This window comes from Pteronotus mesoamericanus, unplaced genomic scaffold (genome assembly GCF_021234165.1).
Source record: "Pteronotus mesoamericanus isolate MK-2021 breed Mesoamerican mustached bat unplaced genomic scaffold, CSHL_Meso_final contig_94, whole genome shotgun sequence".
Classification (NCBI taxonomy): domain Eukaryota; kingdom Metazoa; phylum Chordata; class Mammalia; order Chiroptera; family Mormoopidae; genus Pteronotus; species Pteronotus mesoamericanus.
In genome coordinates this window covers 5,355,249-5,373,169 of record NW_026555285.1, presented here as the reverse complement: position 1 = coordinate 5,373,169, position 17,921 = coordinate 5,355,249, and the positions used below count along the sequence as shown (strand labels likewise).

The 17,921-nt window shown below is 34.6% G+C and overlaps 2 protein-coding genes across 3 annotated transcripts in view; one reads left to right on the top strand and one right to left on the bottom strand.

Moving 5' to 3' along the window:
- GTF2F2 (general transcription factor IIF subunit 2) overlaps positions 1-17,921 on the top strand; it is a 177,095-nt gene that overhangs the window by 57,791 nt on the left and 101,383 nt on the right. The window contains exon 5 of one of the 2 annotated variants that reach the window (XM_054586356.1): positions 8,941-9,021. The exons of the other annotated variant lie outside the window; for it this stretch is intronic. Coding sequence (XP_054442331.1) covers positions 8,941-9,021 — 81 coding nt within the window. The remainder of the gene's footprint in view (positions 1-8,940; positions 9,022-17,921) is intronic. 2 annotated transcript variants of the gene reach the window in all.
- On the bottom strand, positions 6,133-6,999 carry KCTD4 (potassium channel tetramerization domain containing 4). The gene has a single exon (XM_054586358.1). The coding sequence runs from the start codon at positions 6,910-6,912 to the stop codon at positions 6,133-6,135; it is 780 nt and encodes a 259-aa protein (XP_054442333.1). The 5' UTR covers positions 6,913-6,999.

Here is a 17,921-nt window from a genome sequence, read left to right as displayed (position 1 = left end):
TCAGAATGTGATAGCTTGGCCACGCCTAGCAGCCACAGAACACTGGGAAATACAGGGTTTTATCTGGGTATGGTTGCCACACTGACTCAGGGTTCAGTTACTAACAAAGAAGAGAAATAACTAGCAGCCTCTCCTCCTTGCTTTAAAGGAGATAGTACATGATAAATTACCTAGTGCTGTGCTCTATATCTAGTAACACCTCAGTGAATGTCGGGCATTTTTATGATCTCCACTGCAGGGTCAGATTACCAGCATATCCCACTTTCTCATTGCTTTCTACCCATTCATATTCTTTCCCAGAGAAGTGGCTTTTATTATGTCATAATTCCTGAAATTTACAGAAACAACTGTAGATAATTTCTTTGAAGGGAAGAGGTAGTTCCCTTGTTGGAAAACTATTCGTTTTTTGTAGAAGAGGTTTCAGCTTTTTTACTTCATTAGCAGTTCCTAACATCAGTGTAGTTAATATATTTCTTTTTACTTTGATTTTTAAATTCCCAACTGCTTTTTCCTGCCATCTTAAAGACCATTGTTTTGGTACATGTTTATTTTCTAAAAAGTAAAGAAAGTTAAAATTAATTCTACTTAAAAATGTTATACTACACCCTTTAGTTACATTTAAAGTCTTAGCGTGATACTGACAGAAGATGGGACAGAAGATGGGAATGATTTCGCTTCATGCATAGTAGCATTGACTTCATTAATACGTCAGTATTAACTGTTACATTTTTATATCTAGCTTTGTTATTTTTTTACATCTATCATCTAGTGAATTTTACCCTATATAATTTTGTTCTATAATAACAAGAGATATAGTTGAACCTCCTTTTCTTGCCTCTTATTAAGTATAATCATGCTTATATTCAAATAATCTAAATTTTGATAAGATAGAAGAGGGGAGGTAAATATAATTGGGAACTAAAATGACATTTTAATAAACAAAGCCTGCTTCCAGTTTTCAAGGTAGATGAATATTTATATACTGAATCCCAATGTGTTTGCTATTTTTTTTGGCTGTGTTGTAACAAATAGACTTTTATCATGAATGTCTGTGGTTGTGTTTTTTTGGTATGTTTTGTACTTTTAGATTCTTTTGTTTGATGTTTATCTCCCATAATCATCAAACCTCCATTAATAGTTTATGCATACAGCTATATATGGTCTTTCCTTTTTCTTTCTGTAGTTGTTTCTTTTAAAATATCTATACATGGGTAGGGAAAATATGCAAAAATAAAAAAATCATTTTGTTAGTGTGTAAGATTATGAATATCTGCATTCATACTTATTTTAAGTGCTTTTAAAAGTAAATATGAATGAAAATTCATCAAATGGTATAATAGCTAAATTAAATGCTAAATGCTGTAGTTCTTTATAAAACTTTATTAAATCATACAAGGTTATCAAATTCAGGCAACTGTTAAAGTTAAAGTTGATATCATTCAACAATTCTTTAACCTCAAAAATTAGTTGTTAAACATTTGTTATAGCAATCAGGGAGGCAAAATCAGTGAGGATGGAATTAAGAAGAAATCAGTACACTTGCCAACTTTTGTTTTAATGATGTACAAACATTTATGCAAACATCCTATAGGACAGTAATCAAAATTACTTTTGAAAAACTGGGCTTGTCTTCAAAAAGCAATTTTCAAACATGAACTAGATCTTGAAAAATATGTGTGTGTGTGTGTGTGTGTGTGTGTGTGTGTGTGTGTGTGTGTTTACTAAAACTTGCTTTTAAATATCACTGAATACCCTGGAATCTGGGTTTGGAAAAACTTGTGTTATTAGGTTAACTTTTATATAACAGTTTATGTATGTACCATTTGATGAATTTGTATTTCATGCTAGGGAACAGTTTCTTTAAGATACATAATAAAGAAATGTATTATTGTCTCACTCTTTAGCATCCAATTCAGTATTTTTTCTCAAATAAGCAATGACTTAAATAAAACCAGAGTTTCTGCATTTTATATAGAAAAGGCTTAATGTACATTTTTGCAATGTTGGAAAATTAAATGTCGGTAACTTGTAACAGTTTATAATATTTATGTCAGTGATTTTCACTTAATAGAAAATCTTGAACTGTTGTGTATTCTTGTCAAGAGAAGTAGGAATACAGTCACCTCTTTATAAATTATTTTAGGCAAATTTTAAATTTCATCTTAAATATTTCTCTCTGTCCAGTACACTTTTCTTTATCACCAATTAATCTTAATGTTAGCTTAAGCAAAATATGATTAGAAAGATAAATCTGCTATAGAAGTAGCCATTATAAATTTCAAAGATAAATACTAGTAATTTCTAAGTTCTGTGCAGTTTTGGATCATACTACATCTTTCTTTATCAAAGATAATTATAATTCAGATACTCTCATTTTAATCTTGACTGACATTGCCATTTAAGGCACTTAATCACTGAAATTTATTAGATAGGGGTATCTTTAAGATTGTGTTAACACATATATTACTCTTTACTGATTTTAAATTGCTGATGAAGCAGCTGAAGTGATTAGTGTGTTCTTTAATAGTTTAATATACTTTAATAGCAAACTTAAAGGAAAAGCACAGAAGACAGACAACATTAAAAACATGTACTTGCATTAGGACAACTCACAAACACCGTTTAGTTGCCATCAATAAGAAATTTACTTAAAAAAAAAAATCCAGATGCTAGCGTTGTCCAGAAAATTTAACAGGTTTATTTATATTGTTATAAAATTCAACTGCTGAAACTTGTTCAGTGAAATATGTCGACGTGCGTTAATGCTTTATGTCACCACATTTATATTTTAAAACTTCATACACAAATGAAAATGGAAATACCACCAATACCTGATTTTTGCTCCTTATTTTCCACTTGCAGCTCTATACCTGGGTTCTTTTTGACCCCATGGGGAAAAAAATATGTAACATTCAAAACTACCAATAAAAGGAAGAGGAGAATTTTTTTTTTTTTTTAAGAATAAAATCTTTCCCATCATAGTGGATTCTTAAGCTCGTTCTCCACATATCCAGCATGCTAGCTGGATGCCTTTTTGCGTAATTGTTAAATATTTGGCATGGGAATAGCATACAAGTTGGTGAGTTCAAAAATGCCAACCAGACAGACTTCCCTTGCCTCCTGTAAAGCACCAGTAGCTGCGCTCTGGAAGCGTAGGTCTGTTTGAACTCCTGGTCACACCAAATGCTGGAAGGGACGATTGTGAATCAAAAGTTCAGTGTACTTCTGATAGCACCTAATTTCAGCAAGTGCCAAGTTACCGGGCCTGTAATGATAAGATTTCTTCACCCTCCAGTAGAGGGAGCTCTCTTGCCAGCAGCTTTGGCAGCCAATTGCTTCCTCAGCGTTTTACCACCAATTTGCGAGCAGTCCGCTTCGTAGGAGCCATGGTATAGAGACCTCTTTATTTACCGTCCTTCTTCCGCTGGAGCTCTGCGGAAGAAAATACTACTACTAATAGCACCGTAGCTGTGTGCTATTTTACATGTTTTAAGGACAGTGCTTCAGTTACTGTGGGGTAATTTTTGAATACAAGAGTATATATATTTGACTCATGGGAGGTGTAGTAACCTACTTCTTACTACCTTCTGAAAAAGAAGGTAAAGAGTTACTTTGTGATTTATTCTTTGGAGAAAAGATTGGAGGAAGAAATTCTAAAATGACTGCAAACAAAAATATGGCAGCTTCACTCTGACCTAAAATTAGCATTTTGTATGCTTTCTTTAGAGTTTGATGTTTTTTTTTTAAGATTTTATTTATTTATTTTTAGAGAGGGAAAGGGAGGGAGAAAGAGGAGAGAGAAACATCAATGTGTGGATGCATTTTGTGCACCCCCTGCTGGGGACTTGGCCTGCAACCCAGGCATGTGCCCTACCCCGGGAATCGAACCAGCAACCCTTTGGTTCACAGGCTGGCACTCTGTCCACTGAGGCACACCAGCGAGGGCTGATTTCTTGAGTTTTTTGAATGGAAAGTATTTCCAAGTATTTATAGAAAGCAGTAAAATTTAAAAATAGGTATTTTCTGTACACTTGAAACAATATTCTGTAAATCCAAGTGCAAGTAATTTTGAATTTTAAATACATATATGAAAAGTTACACAAGGGTAATCAATCTAGTCAAATTTGCTTCTAGATTATTTGTTTTAGGATATCATGATTTATCAAAAGCTTGAGGAGGACTTAAATTCATCCAGATAAAATTTTTAGAGACAGACACAAAAATGAATGACAGGTTTCTTTAAGTACTGGGTTCTATCAATAATAATTTGTTATAACAGTTAAATTCTCTTTTCTGTGAGTTGATATAAAACCTTATTTATAATATTTCTAAGGAGTTTTGTTCAAATATCTCCTGTATAAAGATGTTTTTATTATCTGTAATGAAATCCTGTTAGAGAAAGTCTTACTTTAACATTAAATCACTACAGAGTGTTTTTTATTACCGAAGTCCAAATGCCAAGGAAAATCAGCTCATATGCTGGGTAGGTATATAAACAGTTCAATTATTAAACTGCTAAAATAGATTTCACTATTTTTTTCTGTTTTCATACTTTAAATCCCAATTAAGCCATTTTGAAGTATATAAGAGAAAATTTGATGTTTTAGTAGAAGCATTTTTTTTCCTTGTATACAAAGAAGATAGTGTGGTTCATGTGGAGTTGTTGGGTTTTTTTTTTTAATGGGGATTTTTAAAGGACTTCTTTGTATAATAGACTTTAAAATATTTCTTTCAGTGTGTTCAGCCAGCTTTTGTGTAACCTTAGATGTTGTAACTGGAAGTCAGTTATAGACCTGAGAATATTAGCTTTGCTGATTTAATCTAAATTTATATGCATAAGCCAGCTTTTGGCATAAATGCCAATTTATGTAACCTCAGTAAAGATTTTCAGAAATCTTTTGTTGAAATTTATTAAAGTTAAGATTTAGTTACAAGTTTTAATGGTTAAATTTTAAAGGAACAAATTAAATATGTAATTAGTTCTTAGAATCCAAAGTAAGTGGCATTGAAATGATTAGCTGATATTTGGGAGGAAAAAGTGTACTCACATTTAAAGCTAAGTTTCTAGATTATTTTATTGAGACAGCCGTATATAAAAATTATTAAAAAAATAACTTCTCGCTTAGCATGAAGAAATTAAACACAACTCAGTGATTAAGAATAATGTTTAGTGATGCTTGTTTACTGTTTTTGAGCTTGAAAAATGAATGGCTATTTAGGGTGATACTGAAAAGGAACTCCAGTATTCTGTAATACCATACTATGTTGAGACTAAGTTACCCATGCTGTATTGGAGCTCAGCCTGCAAAGAAATAAATCTGCTGATTTTTGTCACTTCCAAGACCAGCCAGGGTTACTGCAGGCTGCCAGTTGACTATATATCAATGTATAATACTGTGTGAAATCATCAAGTGGTAATATTTGTTCTAAAAGTGATGTGTAACTTATAATTACTAATACAAGCAAAGAAGCTAGTAATGCTTTTATTTTTATCAAGCAGTTTTCTAGAAATTTTCAACAATATATCAATTCAGTTATAATTGTAGTATGCAATACAGAAACTATAAATAAGCTTTTGGTGCCTACCATTAAAAATTATATCAGTAGCTTTAATACCTTCTTACACTCTATTTGGTTTCATTATGCTCTGTTTCAGTAGATTTGCACATCTATTTTGCTCTCAATGGTTAATTTTACCAGTTCAATTTCTTTGTAGACTTTTGCCATAAGTAAAAAGGGTTTTAAATCTTGTAACTCCTTCAAATATTTTATTACCATTTACTTAAATGGACAGTAATGCACATGCTTGTTTATTATGAAAGTACCCATGCCATTCTTATTGAAACACAGCTTAAGGAAAAGTAAAGAAATAACAAAAGCATTCAGTCTTTATTTACAATATATAGAAGATCACTGTTTTCACTTTAAGTATAAGAGTCTGATCAGCAGGAAACCCTGAAGAAGGACATCTTTAGCAATAGAATTTACATACCGTTAGCTCACAGTAATTGATTAGCAGCAGGGCTCTGAGTATAGAGCTAGCTGGGCACATTATTTGGGATGCCTTTGATGCTGTGGTTTTCCGAAGCTTGCTGGCTGCATGCTTGTTGCCTTTGTCTGTGACACCAGTAATTACTTGATAAAATGAAGTGCATCACTGTGAACAATCGACCCTTTGGAACAATCCAGGCTGGTCAGCAGTCTAAAACCACACTTTAAAGCCATCATTATAGCCTCAAACTTAAGAGTCTCCAAGGTACAGACAAAGGTGTTGTCTTCTTTTAGTACAAGTCGAGTGCCATTTTCAGACTTTATGAAGTATTTAAATTGAATGATATTTGACGATATTGAAAACTCCTCTGGAAATCCATCCAGTCTGCTTTTGGACACCAGAACAATACGAGATTTTATTTTTGATATGAAATCAGGAGCATTACAGAAGATTCTCAGTCCTTGTGAGCGATCATGGTTATCTGTTATTTCCAAGAAAGTAGTCTCTCTGGGTGTTAGCTGTTCTTTCTCCCACCTGGATTTCACTTCCTCCGCCAGTCCCTTGAGCTGAAAGAATTCTGCTTCTTGTGCGAGAAGTTGATTTTCTCGAAACCCTTCGGGCAGTAGTAGTTCTCCATTTCGTAGGAAGTTTAGAACATGCCTGAAGAGGAGCCCATCCCTGTCTATGAAATAATGACCATCAGCATCAAACGGGCAGAGGATTTTTCCATTTACTATACCTTCAAGGAAAGTGTCTGGGTACTTGGTCAGTGTTTGTTTTTGAGTAATGTATAAATATCCACCAACGTTGAGCGTCATCAGTGAAGATTTGCAGTTCTTTCCTTGGTCAGCATCTTCCAGGTTGTTGTCTTTCCCTTCATATTCCTTATCTTTTTCTCTTCTGTTTAGTTTACACTCCATTTTTTAAAATGCTGTTTGAGCTTGTTCTTTTTGGCTTTGATTTTTACAAAAGAAACTGCCACACAAACACGCCTTTATTCAGCTCTAGTCTGGTGATGGAATGGAAATGCTGGCAGTGTTGCTTGCTCTGTCAGCTCAGTTTTGCAGTAGGTGGCGTATCCACTATGTAAGCAGGAGCTTTCTGGAGTAAGACAAAGGGGAAAAAAGATGATTTGCATTTAACTGTATGAGGGAAGGAATTTGTTGTGAAAGGATTTTCATGTATATTTTTTGAAATAATAAAAGTTATTCAGAATAAACTGAATTTCCTCTTGGCAGTTAAGCAATTACAACTGTTTAATTCCCCAGCTAAGTGTGCATTTGCATCTAGTTCTAAATGTATACTAAGGTATTACTTAATAAGGTAAACATAATATTAAATAATACTGTCATCTTTCAGCGAGTTTATTGAATTAGTATCATTTTTAAAATTATAAAGAGGAAACCTAAAGTAAGAAAGGTTTTAGGTGTATAGGGTTTTTTCTCCTATAAAATGTCACACATTTCACAATGGTGTAGTCATTTTAGAAACCCAAATAAGAGTATTTAAACCTGACATTGCACTTGAATTTAATTGGATGTTTGTGAGATTCTGATTTTTGGGACTTTTAGCAAGTGAGAAGAAATTTTCTTAATATCCTGTGATAAAAGGTTCTTTTCCCCCCTACCCCCAAAAGGAAAAAAATGAAATATACAGCCTTTGCAGTAATCATTTACATTTTTTTGGTTAAGATTTCCTTTGGAAAATGTAAAGCTTGTTTCACCCTCAACCTGCTTCAGTACTAAACAAAAGACTTGGAGTGATGTAGAAAATATAACTGTGTGTGTGTGTGCATGCACATGTGTGTTTGGGAAGATAAAAGACAGGTTCAAAATACCTACACTAAAATAGCGTCATGGGAAAGTTAGTTGGTCTTTGTTGTTTTCAGTGTTCACAAAGGATGAAAGGACCAAAACCTAAGCTTTTAAAAAAAAAACAAAACAAAAAAAACTTTGGAGCTGAAATGACATGTGAGTGTGTAATGTTCCCCTGCCACCCCCTTTTCTTCCTGCCTCCCCTGTAACTTGCTTACTTTCCAAAGCATTTTAGTGGTCTTAGCTTTCAGTTCTAGAATTTAAGGGCCCATGGTAAAAAAAATGTGAGCACTGTCCCCAGTGCACTGTTATTTGGTCTCACTGCTAAATTATTCCGGAGAACTACGTTGTTTTCAGAATTAGACTAGGTTTTATATTAAATTGATTTATAGTTCTTTTACATTAAAGATATTTTTAAATTCTTCAGCTGTATGATGCTGGAAATATTAGAGCAGATTCCTCTAAAAATCCTTATCTTACATTTTCTTTAAACTGTTAAATTTTTTTCAGATAAAAAATTATATTAATTATAACAGATTTTGAATTTAACATGTATGTGTCATTGAGATTTTCAAAAGTGCATTAAAATCAAACGAGAAATCTAAGGCATGACATGTTTTAGGGCTCAGTTTTGCTTGAAGACCGCGAAATTCAACCTCTTTACTTTACTGAAGATAAAACTACATTCCAGAGAATTTTTAGTGTTTTATCTAGAACTTTACAGCTTGTTAATGGCTGTCACTTGAACTAAAGCTTCCTCTCAGTCCTGCATCACTTAAGAAAAGTTTGCTGTTAAATTTTAACAGTTTCGTGTGTGTGCATTGACTTTCTTATGCATATGACTTTTTAAGAACTAATGAATAGATGGGGGGGGTTGGTACAACTTTGGAAATGTATTTGTGGAATTCTTATGTTAATCCTCAGTGAACATGAGTAGCACCATATAATAACAAAATCAACAAAAGCATAACAATTTCATTTATAGTTAGAGTCCTCTTTTAATGAACTTTATGGTACATCAGGATCAATAGAACATAACTGTGGTATAGTAGTAAAGACTGTGCTAGCATTTTGTTTGTATATTTAAAGTGACGTAGTTGAATAGTAGATGATACTAGGTCTGCTTTCTTACAGTCTGCTTGCCCACTTGTAGATGCCCTTCAAGGAGAAGTGAAGCTAGTGCTGCTACAGGATGGGCTTCCATGGGATGGGAAGGTGAGGCAGCCGAATTTGGACTGCTGACCTCTTCGTCCACCACTCACCCCAGGGCTGCCTTGCATTTGCTAACTCTCTCACTTGTGGTTTCTGCTGCCTTTTTTTTTTTTCTTTTAAACTACTGATGCTTGTTCTTTATTTCTTTTGCTTGCTTTCACAAACTGAACCACCACATCATATACCTCTACCCCATGATCACTTTTTTTCACTCTACACTTCACTCTGCTGTTCTTGGCTTCTGTAAACCTGACATGTGTGACTTGTTTGCCACCTGTGGCCTGGCTGCAATAGCGTAACAAGCCTAGTCTGAGTGCATGACTAGAATCTGATAAGAAACCATAGGACTTTTCTTTTATGTCCTGTTGCCCCCAGCTTGCAGAAAATGGCACCCAGTAGGTCCCATCTTACCCTCAACACTCCCTATTATCCCCATTAATATTGTCCCCATTAAAATAAAGTGATTGCAATTTACAGAAATTGCAGGGGGTTGTTGATCATTGTTGCCTGTTATGATCCTCATGCCTCTTAGGAGAAAGCCTCTTGTCTTTTTCTCAGTTGATTCTGAATTTATATTTACCTGCTTGCAGGATTATGGGGTAGGGAAAGATGATCCCTAGGTAGTGTTAATCAGGTCTGCATAGCCCTAACTATAAAAATGGTGTTTCAGTACCAAAGCCAAAGCAAACATCCTTGGTTTATGTGACTACATTCCTCTGCTTTAATGGAGGTACAAACTGGAAATAACGAATTCAGTAGTTGCAGCAGATGGGCTAAACCCACATGTCAATGATTAATTCACTTAGATCCTCTAGAATTGAGAATTTTATCCGCTTTGCAGGTAGGAGGTTTTTTTTTTAATGGTAAAGACCCTGTTTTCTACTCAGTACCATTGCCCTTTATTAGCGTTAGATTACCTCTATCTTAGACATCTGTAAACCACATATATACCGGGCCCTTTAGCAAACTTTGAAGATGTAAACAGTGCCATTGTCAGGTTCTTGGTATGAGTATCCATTGGTCAGGCCCAATTCCTAACCAAATTCTAGCTAAACTTTTCAATATATAGTGATACCAATCTTCTACCATCTGCATTTGGCAGACCTGATTCAAGGCCAGTGGGAGGCATTCCCATTTTATCTGTCATCTCCTGATAGGAAGTGATGTCATTATGACTGAATGTGAGAAACATTCATTTTGACATTCAGCTATGACTATTTTACTTTAGCATCTCTCTGTGTGTTAAAAAATAAAGGTGAATTGGACAGTGCAACGTATTAACATTTTAAGAATCAAGAAATTTACCCATTTTTTATTACTTTTTAAATTTAAATTATATTTTATTGTTTATGCTATTACAGTTGTCCCAGTTTTAAGAATTTATCCATTTTAATCCAAATCTATTTGAATATTCAAACTTCTGTTTTGTTTGGAAATAATAAAATTTGTCCACATTAGATGTTGTCTGGTACTGAGATTGTACTAACACAAGTGCATACTACAGTACCTTACCTACCTTATGTTCCTGATAGACCACAGTGTCTAACCAACTGTGCAGAGTGCCTGTATCCTCCTAGGACTCACTGGATATGAATGTTGGCAGGAAAGTGATGTGGATGGGTAATTCCAGTCAGATGCATACAGTTTTAAAAGTTCCACAGTGTTGAACTGGGTCTTCAAAAAGCCCAGGAAACTTAGCTGCATCAGTAGATTTTTAGCCTCGTTTGAGAAGTATAGAAAAAAAATAAAGGAGTATATCAAAGGGAGCACAAATAAAAATGACAGACTAAATGAGAAGTTCAGGCAAAACTCCCTATTTCTTTGCTTTTTCTTACAGAGGTAATCTTGAAAACAATCTACAAATCATATCAATTAATTTATATCTTAAATTCACTTTGGAAGATGAGTATTTCAAGGAAACCTGTTTTATAATTCTATAAACAGGAGTCATTTAAGTATTTTAAATAAGTTTTCTCTTTTTTGAAATGTAGCCTATGCATTATTATTCACTGGAAAATTTTATTTTAACCAAATGAGAAAGGCACTTCTATAAACCATCAGATGAACATTGAAATTGTATTAGTGTGTTGAACTCATTTTTATAGTGCTATTTGGCAAAACAGCATTTGACTTCTCTTTCAGGAAGTGTTATAAATTAATAACCATTACCTGATTATTCTCAGTGTATTCTCAAAATAAAAGACATGACTTAAACTTATGACAGTAATATTACTTTGAAATCACTGACCAAAAGGGTCTCTGCTCCCAAATTGTCCCCTATCACTGTTCCTTCTATTACCCTTTTATCTTTAGATCCTCGTGTTTATTTAGTGGTGAGATGGTGTGCAAGAGAGAAGGGTGTCTGAATAGCAGAAAAGGATATGATGGTTCGTAGGAGCAAATGCAGTTTCTTACTCATAGAGAGTAGAGCGATTATAAATTAGGAATGGAGAACTCTGTTATATTGCACAGTTTTTTGACATTTAACATTTCTGAAATGTTAAGACAGTCAAGATATGTGTTAAAATTATTGGCTTGTAAATGTTTCATGGCAGTATTTTGTCTTTCTTAGTGACACATAGAATAATAGTGACTATTAGAGTTGACAGTAGCTTAGATTTGATGAAATATTTGAGGCATTCTATGAGGTATTACCCCAGGAAATTAACAGGGCAAGGAAAAGTGGGAAGGGGTGAGAGAGAGAGAGAGAGAGAGAGAGAGAGATTGATTAAGGCAATAGTCCTCAGCCCTGGCTGCTGCATATTAGAATTGTCTAGGGAGGCTATAAAAATACCAATACCTCTTGCCTTCACAATACAGTTAAAGTATAATCTCTGGGAGTGAGACCAATATTTTTATTTTTAAAACCTCTGCTGGTGATCCTAGTGGTCAGACAGAGTTGTAGAACTACTTTATTAAAGACATTGATGAGCTAAGGAAAGGGACCTTATATGAAAGGAGTTCTTAATGATGGGGACATAATTTCTACCTGTAGTTGTGAGGATCGCTTACACTTAAAGTGTCTTGAAGATTATAAAGAACTAAACTAGTGTATGATATCACTGCTGTCACTGATTAAACATGGTGAAGAGAACAGGATGAAATTAATAAAACTTGGATCATATTCAGTTGATTTAAAAACATGCCATTGATTGTCTGTACATATTTCATTAATAATATTGTATCCCTTAACTATATTGTAATCTTTTCTAAGCACAGGTATCTGTATTTTTCTTCCTTTGTTCCCCTCATCACAGCTAGCACAGTGTTTGGCATTGTTTAACTAAAATGTAGCTAGCGCTATAGTGAAGGTCTTTTCTCCAGGAGATGGAATCTTTCCTGCAGGGATTAGTTTTTCTACCTATTTAATCACTTCTGCTGTTGTTTTCTTTAGTTATTTCTAATTGCAAGTGCAGCAGTCAAAGCAGGATTACACTCTTTGATGAAGGTATAACTAAAAGTATTAAAATACTATGGTTTTCCCACCCTTTTGCATTTTTTTTTTAATAAAGCTGTATTTTATTTCTGGGTTTTATCCAGCATCTTATTCTTTAAAGCAACTTTGAGATTAGAGATTATGTCTCTTTATATAACATTATAGCCACATCTGTACTTAAGAGGTTTTTATATTCATTAATTATACATGTGGTATAACAAGCAAAAAGTATTAAAATATACAAATGCTGTTTTTAAAATGCCCAGTTACCAAGTTATTTCTTTGGTCAAAATTCTGTTACGGTTTCTGTAGACTCATAGAACAAACTCACATATTCATGGCCTTCTTGTTTGATTTTGTACCTTAGCTAACCACTAGAATTCATAGGTACCCTTTGATTAGCATTACAACATCCCTTATATAGGAATATACACCCTTTTTTCCCTCAGTCTGTATGGGAAAAGTTGGAAGAGCAATACTGTGAGTGAGGAAGTTTAAATGTTTTCTAAATCCTAAATCTGGTTCTCAAATTATGGTTTCAATATTTGGTTTAAAATTGGAAATTCCCAGGACATTAAGCATAGTTGTAATTTGAATATTATAAGAAAACATATTACATTAACATAACTTTTGGGAATATTTATATCACTGCTCATTTGTTACTTTCGAGATAGCTAATCTAATGCTAACTCTGTAGATTTACTGAAATCTGAGCATGATCTTTTATTCCTAAAATTCCTAAAGGTTAAATGGAGATCAGAGCATCAATTTACAAATTTGAATAAAGATTACTTAAAATAGAAGGATTGCGAGTTTGTCTAACTGGTTTGTTAAGATGCCAAGTAGCTTATGTAAATAGGCCATACCTTGTGAACCACAGGCAAAATCTGCTAGGAAAAGATTTTAAATGAGGTAATGGAGACTACTAGGAATATTGAAAATGATTTACCTTTTAAATTCACCTGCTCTATGGAAATGCTATCTCTTCATTACTTTTCCAGGCAGAGTAAACAGGTGTGATGGAAGTGTGGATCAGGAGAGTAGCTGCAAAAGTCTGAAGGATCAGTACAAAACTTTGGTTCTAGCCCACTTGTCTGTTTTTATGTCAGTTGCGAGTGCTCTTAAAGGCCTCCACATTGAACTGGATCCCACGTGGACTTCAGGAAATGAATGCCTGGGCACTTCCTGATGCCTGCCCTCTTCCTCACATACCGGCTCAAATTGCTTACATGCCAGTGCTAGTAAGGACCTTTCCTGCTTGCTTATTACTTTAACTTATTCAAACTAGGAATGCCCTTAACTTGTAAAAAGTTCCAGTCACATAATTCTCTTGAGTTCTTCAACAGAGAGTATATCTCAAATTGAGATATAGACTAGGAAGTTTCTCTTAGAGCAGGAGCTTGTGTGTTACCAGATGTTGGACAGCTCAACATTTGTTGTTCTAAGAAACAACTTCTCTTTAATTTCTGCTCAAAGAGATTTAAGTATATCTAGGTCTTTTAGAAAGTATTAGAGCAAACAAAACAAACACTAATGAAATAATAAAACTTCCCCAATTCTAAAGGAAGGCCAGTTGTGGGGGGTTTTCTTTTTTTCTTTTTTTAAGAGATTGCAGAGATCCCAGGAACTTCATTGCTGAGGTCCAGAGATGGAATGTAACATCTCCAAAGTAACACTGCTGTTTATGACGGCATAAGAACGAGAAACCTTCAATTTTTTTTTTTAACATCCTTTTTTTAAAAAGATTTTATTTATTTTTAGAGAGAAGGGATGGGAGGGAGAAAGAGAGGGAAAGAAACATAAATGTGTGAGAGATCGGTTGCCTCTTGTTCACCCCCAACTGGGGGCCTGGGCTGCAGCCCAGGTATGTGCCCTGACAGGGAATCAAGCCAGCGACCTTTTGGTTGTAAACTGGCACTCAATTCACTTAGCCACACCATTCAGGGCATAGAAGCCTTCACTTTTTATAGGATGTGCTCTGTATACTTAACTTTTAAAAATCTTCCTTCAAATTTCTATAGGTAAGTAAAATACTATTACCAAAAGCATGTGTTCATACTCATTACTATTCTTTTGGTTACAATTAGTAAACCAGTCTAGGAAAAAAAAAAAAAATACAACAAAAAACAAAAGGTGGGAGGTGGCAGGGGGAGGTAGAACATTGGGGGAGAATTTGGAAAGGATTAGGAATATATCCCAGAATCCAAAGATGATGTGAACAAATGGCAAGCCTAGGAAAAGATAGGAACTGAGCCACTCTAAGGCCTTCAGTAGAATGAGCTTATGTGGCTTCTCTAAAGAGGACTGTCATGACCATGTCCCTCCAGCAATTTCTGGTGTGGATCCCTTAGTTTAAAACTCTAAGTAAGAGAGAGAAAGAGAGAGATGAAAGCCATTGCACACAGTGTTTCCACCACCTTAAGTGTCCTTCCCACTTACCTACCAGTCTAAATCCTACCCATTTTTCAAGGTCCAGCACAAACATTGCTTTCTCTATCACAGCTCTTTTTGATCCCCAGTTGGACATAATCTGTGCATGTGTGTGTGTTTGTGTTAATTCTAATACTCTATATTTCTCTGTCTTATATCCTTTATAACCCGTAACAAATTCTACTTTTTTTCCTTTTTATTGACTCTATTGCAGTGACACTGGTTAACAAAACTGTATAGGTTTTCAGGTGCACAATTCCACAGCACATCTGTACCCTGTGTTGTGTGTTCACTACCCCAAGGCAAGTCTCCTTCCATTACCATTTGTCCCCACATACCCTCCTCCATGCCCCTCTGCAATCACTACACTGTCGTCCTTGTCCATGGGTTCTCTCTCTCTCTCCCTCCCTCCCTCTCTCTCTCTCTTTCTTCCCCTATCCCTTTACCCCTCCCCAGTCCCCAACAAATTCTACTTTACACTAGAATCCCACAACCCATACGGAAGGACCAGTACTCAGCTAAATTCAAAGGTAGGGCATCATTAAATGATATTAATATGAGTTTCTACTGCCTTAAACATTATGTCTTAAAACTTACAAATATTGTAAATACACACTTAGTTACCAGTATTCTTGTAGGTCGTTGCTTTCAGTATAGGATGCTGATTGAACATCTGCTTTCTCTTTCTTGTGAAGATTAAACCCACAGTTTAGTTAGATCTTCAATTTTGGTTTCTTTAAAATGGAGCACGAACTTAGACACTGTGAAACAATATGAATGCAGAATCCTTTTATGTTTTTCTGTTAGCCTCCTGTTGTCTCTACATAATTTGACACACAAGCACTACATAGACAATAGTTTTATTTAGCAACTTACCAAAATATTAAATCTAGTTTTCATAGAAACATCTCCCTCCCACATACTCATAATTAATGGGATTATGTAGTATATAATCAAACTGTATAATTACTAACAGTAAAACTAGCACAACTGGAGCAGAAGTGTGTGCGAGTACTGGAGATTTTAACCTGCTATCCACTAGTGTGTAGTAAGCTGTGGGCACCTGTTACATTTAAAAAGGGGGAGTTGAGAGTCTTGGTAGTCCGGAACTGTGTTAAGTGGAGGTCTAGCAGAAGAGCTTTTGGTGTATCAGAATAGTTTGTGTCCGTATCTGATCACCCTGCCAGACTTAATATGTGATCTGAAAGCTGCTGGATACAAAAGTCCCTCAAGTTTTTTCAAAGAACCTGCAAAATCAGAACTATTTGCATAATAATACCAAGCCTTTTTACCTTTTTCACTCTGATTTTCTAAATGTTGCTCAGTTTTAATATCTAATATGGTAATATTGGTAGATAAAACCCACATAAAAAAAAGCTCTTTGATGGTCCTCAGTACTTTTTAAGAATATATGCCTGTTAGTGATTGGCTGTACTGGACTCTTGACTCCTTGATAGCAGCAACCATGTTTCATTTATCTTTGTTATTCCTGATGTGTTTTTGCATTATCTTCTACATAAAATTCACTCAGGAAATATCTGATACTTGTATGAGCAAAAAAAAGGATTATTTCAAGTATTTATGGTCTTCCAAAATGGGCCAACAAAGTATTCTCAAGTAAGGGTTCTTATATTAATGAATATGATCTATAATTAACAGTGGTGGTGTGCAAATGCTTTAAATAATAAAATGTAATATTTTATACCTTTCCCCTGAAATCTTAAACAATGTCATGAGGAATAAAAGAAGCATGGTTTAGTGGAAAGAATATGAAAACTTATTCCTGTGAGGCTTTAAAAGGTGTGTGAAGACTTTAAATTTTGCTTAGTGACTGTATCATAAATATATTGGCTTTTTAAAATTCATTTAAGAGGAGAAGGGAGAAGAAGGACAAGTGAACGGAGATGTGACATTATTTAAGAGCCGTCAGTTGGTGGAAAGACTTTTCCTTTCACTTGAGAAGCATTTAAAAGCTATTTTAGGTTTTAAAAAGCTGTTTTTAGTTTTCAAAATGGGATATGATGGTCAGAACACCAGGGTTTGGAAAGTGAATTTTATTGTTTTGTACGAGTGACCGTGATTGAAGAATAACGATCAGGTGGTGGCCATGTTGAAATGGGCCAAGTGCTTTGGACTCATCCATTCAAGTGTTATACAAAGAATGCTGACAACAGAAACCTTTAACTGAAAGTTAAATTACCCAGTTCACGTGGAGTAGGTACAACTAAATAAGCAAAGAAAACTCACAAGTGATATCAAAAGGTACCTCTCTTGCTATTCAATGTTAATAAACACATAGATACGTTGTGTAAGTTTAATGTTTTCAGGGACCGTATTCTAGTTGTATTTTGTTTTTAAAAAAGGATTAATATATGTTTTAATAGTGGACTTTTCTCATGCATTTACAATAATTTATATAGTACATTTAAATTTCTCCAAATCTTGCTATTGAGACAGTTGTTTGGATGGAACTTTTGCCTTCATTGAGACGCAAACTTGAATATAAGATTTGATTTTGTTTTAAGAAAATTGGAATTCTAATTTTAATCTTCTCAAATTCATTGATAGGAAATTATTTTTAGATGTTTAAATTTAAAGAAAATAATTAGGGACTTATTAGTTTCTTCCTGAGGTATTTTGATATAAGGTAGGCATGCTTCTCATTATTACTCTTTCTGTCATCCAACAGTTCTTGAGGGTTGTTGCATACGTTGCACTGAGGGTCCCTTGAACCATTCAATTACATAGTGTGTTCACAATGACTATATAAGGGCTACAATAGCAAGTCCCTTAGATTTTAAAGACAATAATTAAGAAAGCTCACCCAATGGAAGATTTTCTAGAATAAACTGTGTTGGCGTTGTTCTGTGTGCACTCTACAATTTGGTCAACTTATCTCTCTTCTCCAGTGAACTGCATGCTTCTTAAAAGACAGTACTGTATCTTAATTGTCTTTGATTCCACAATGCCTAGATGGTGCCCTTCACATAGTAGGCATTTAGTTAATGTTGGAGGAATGCATGAAGTCATTTGCCCT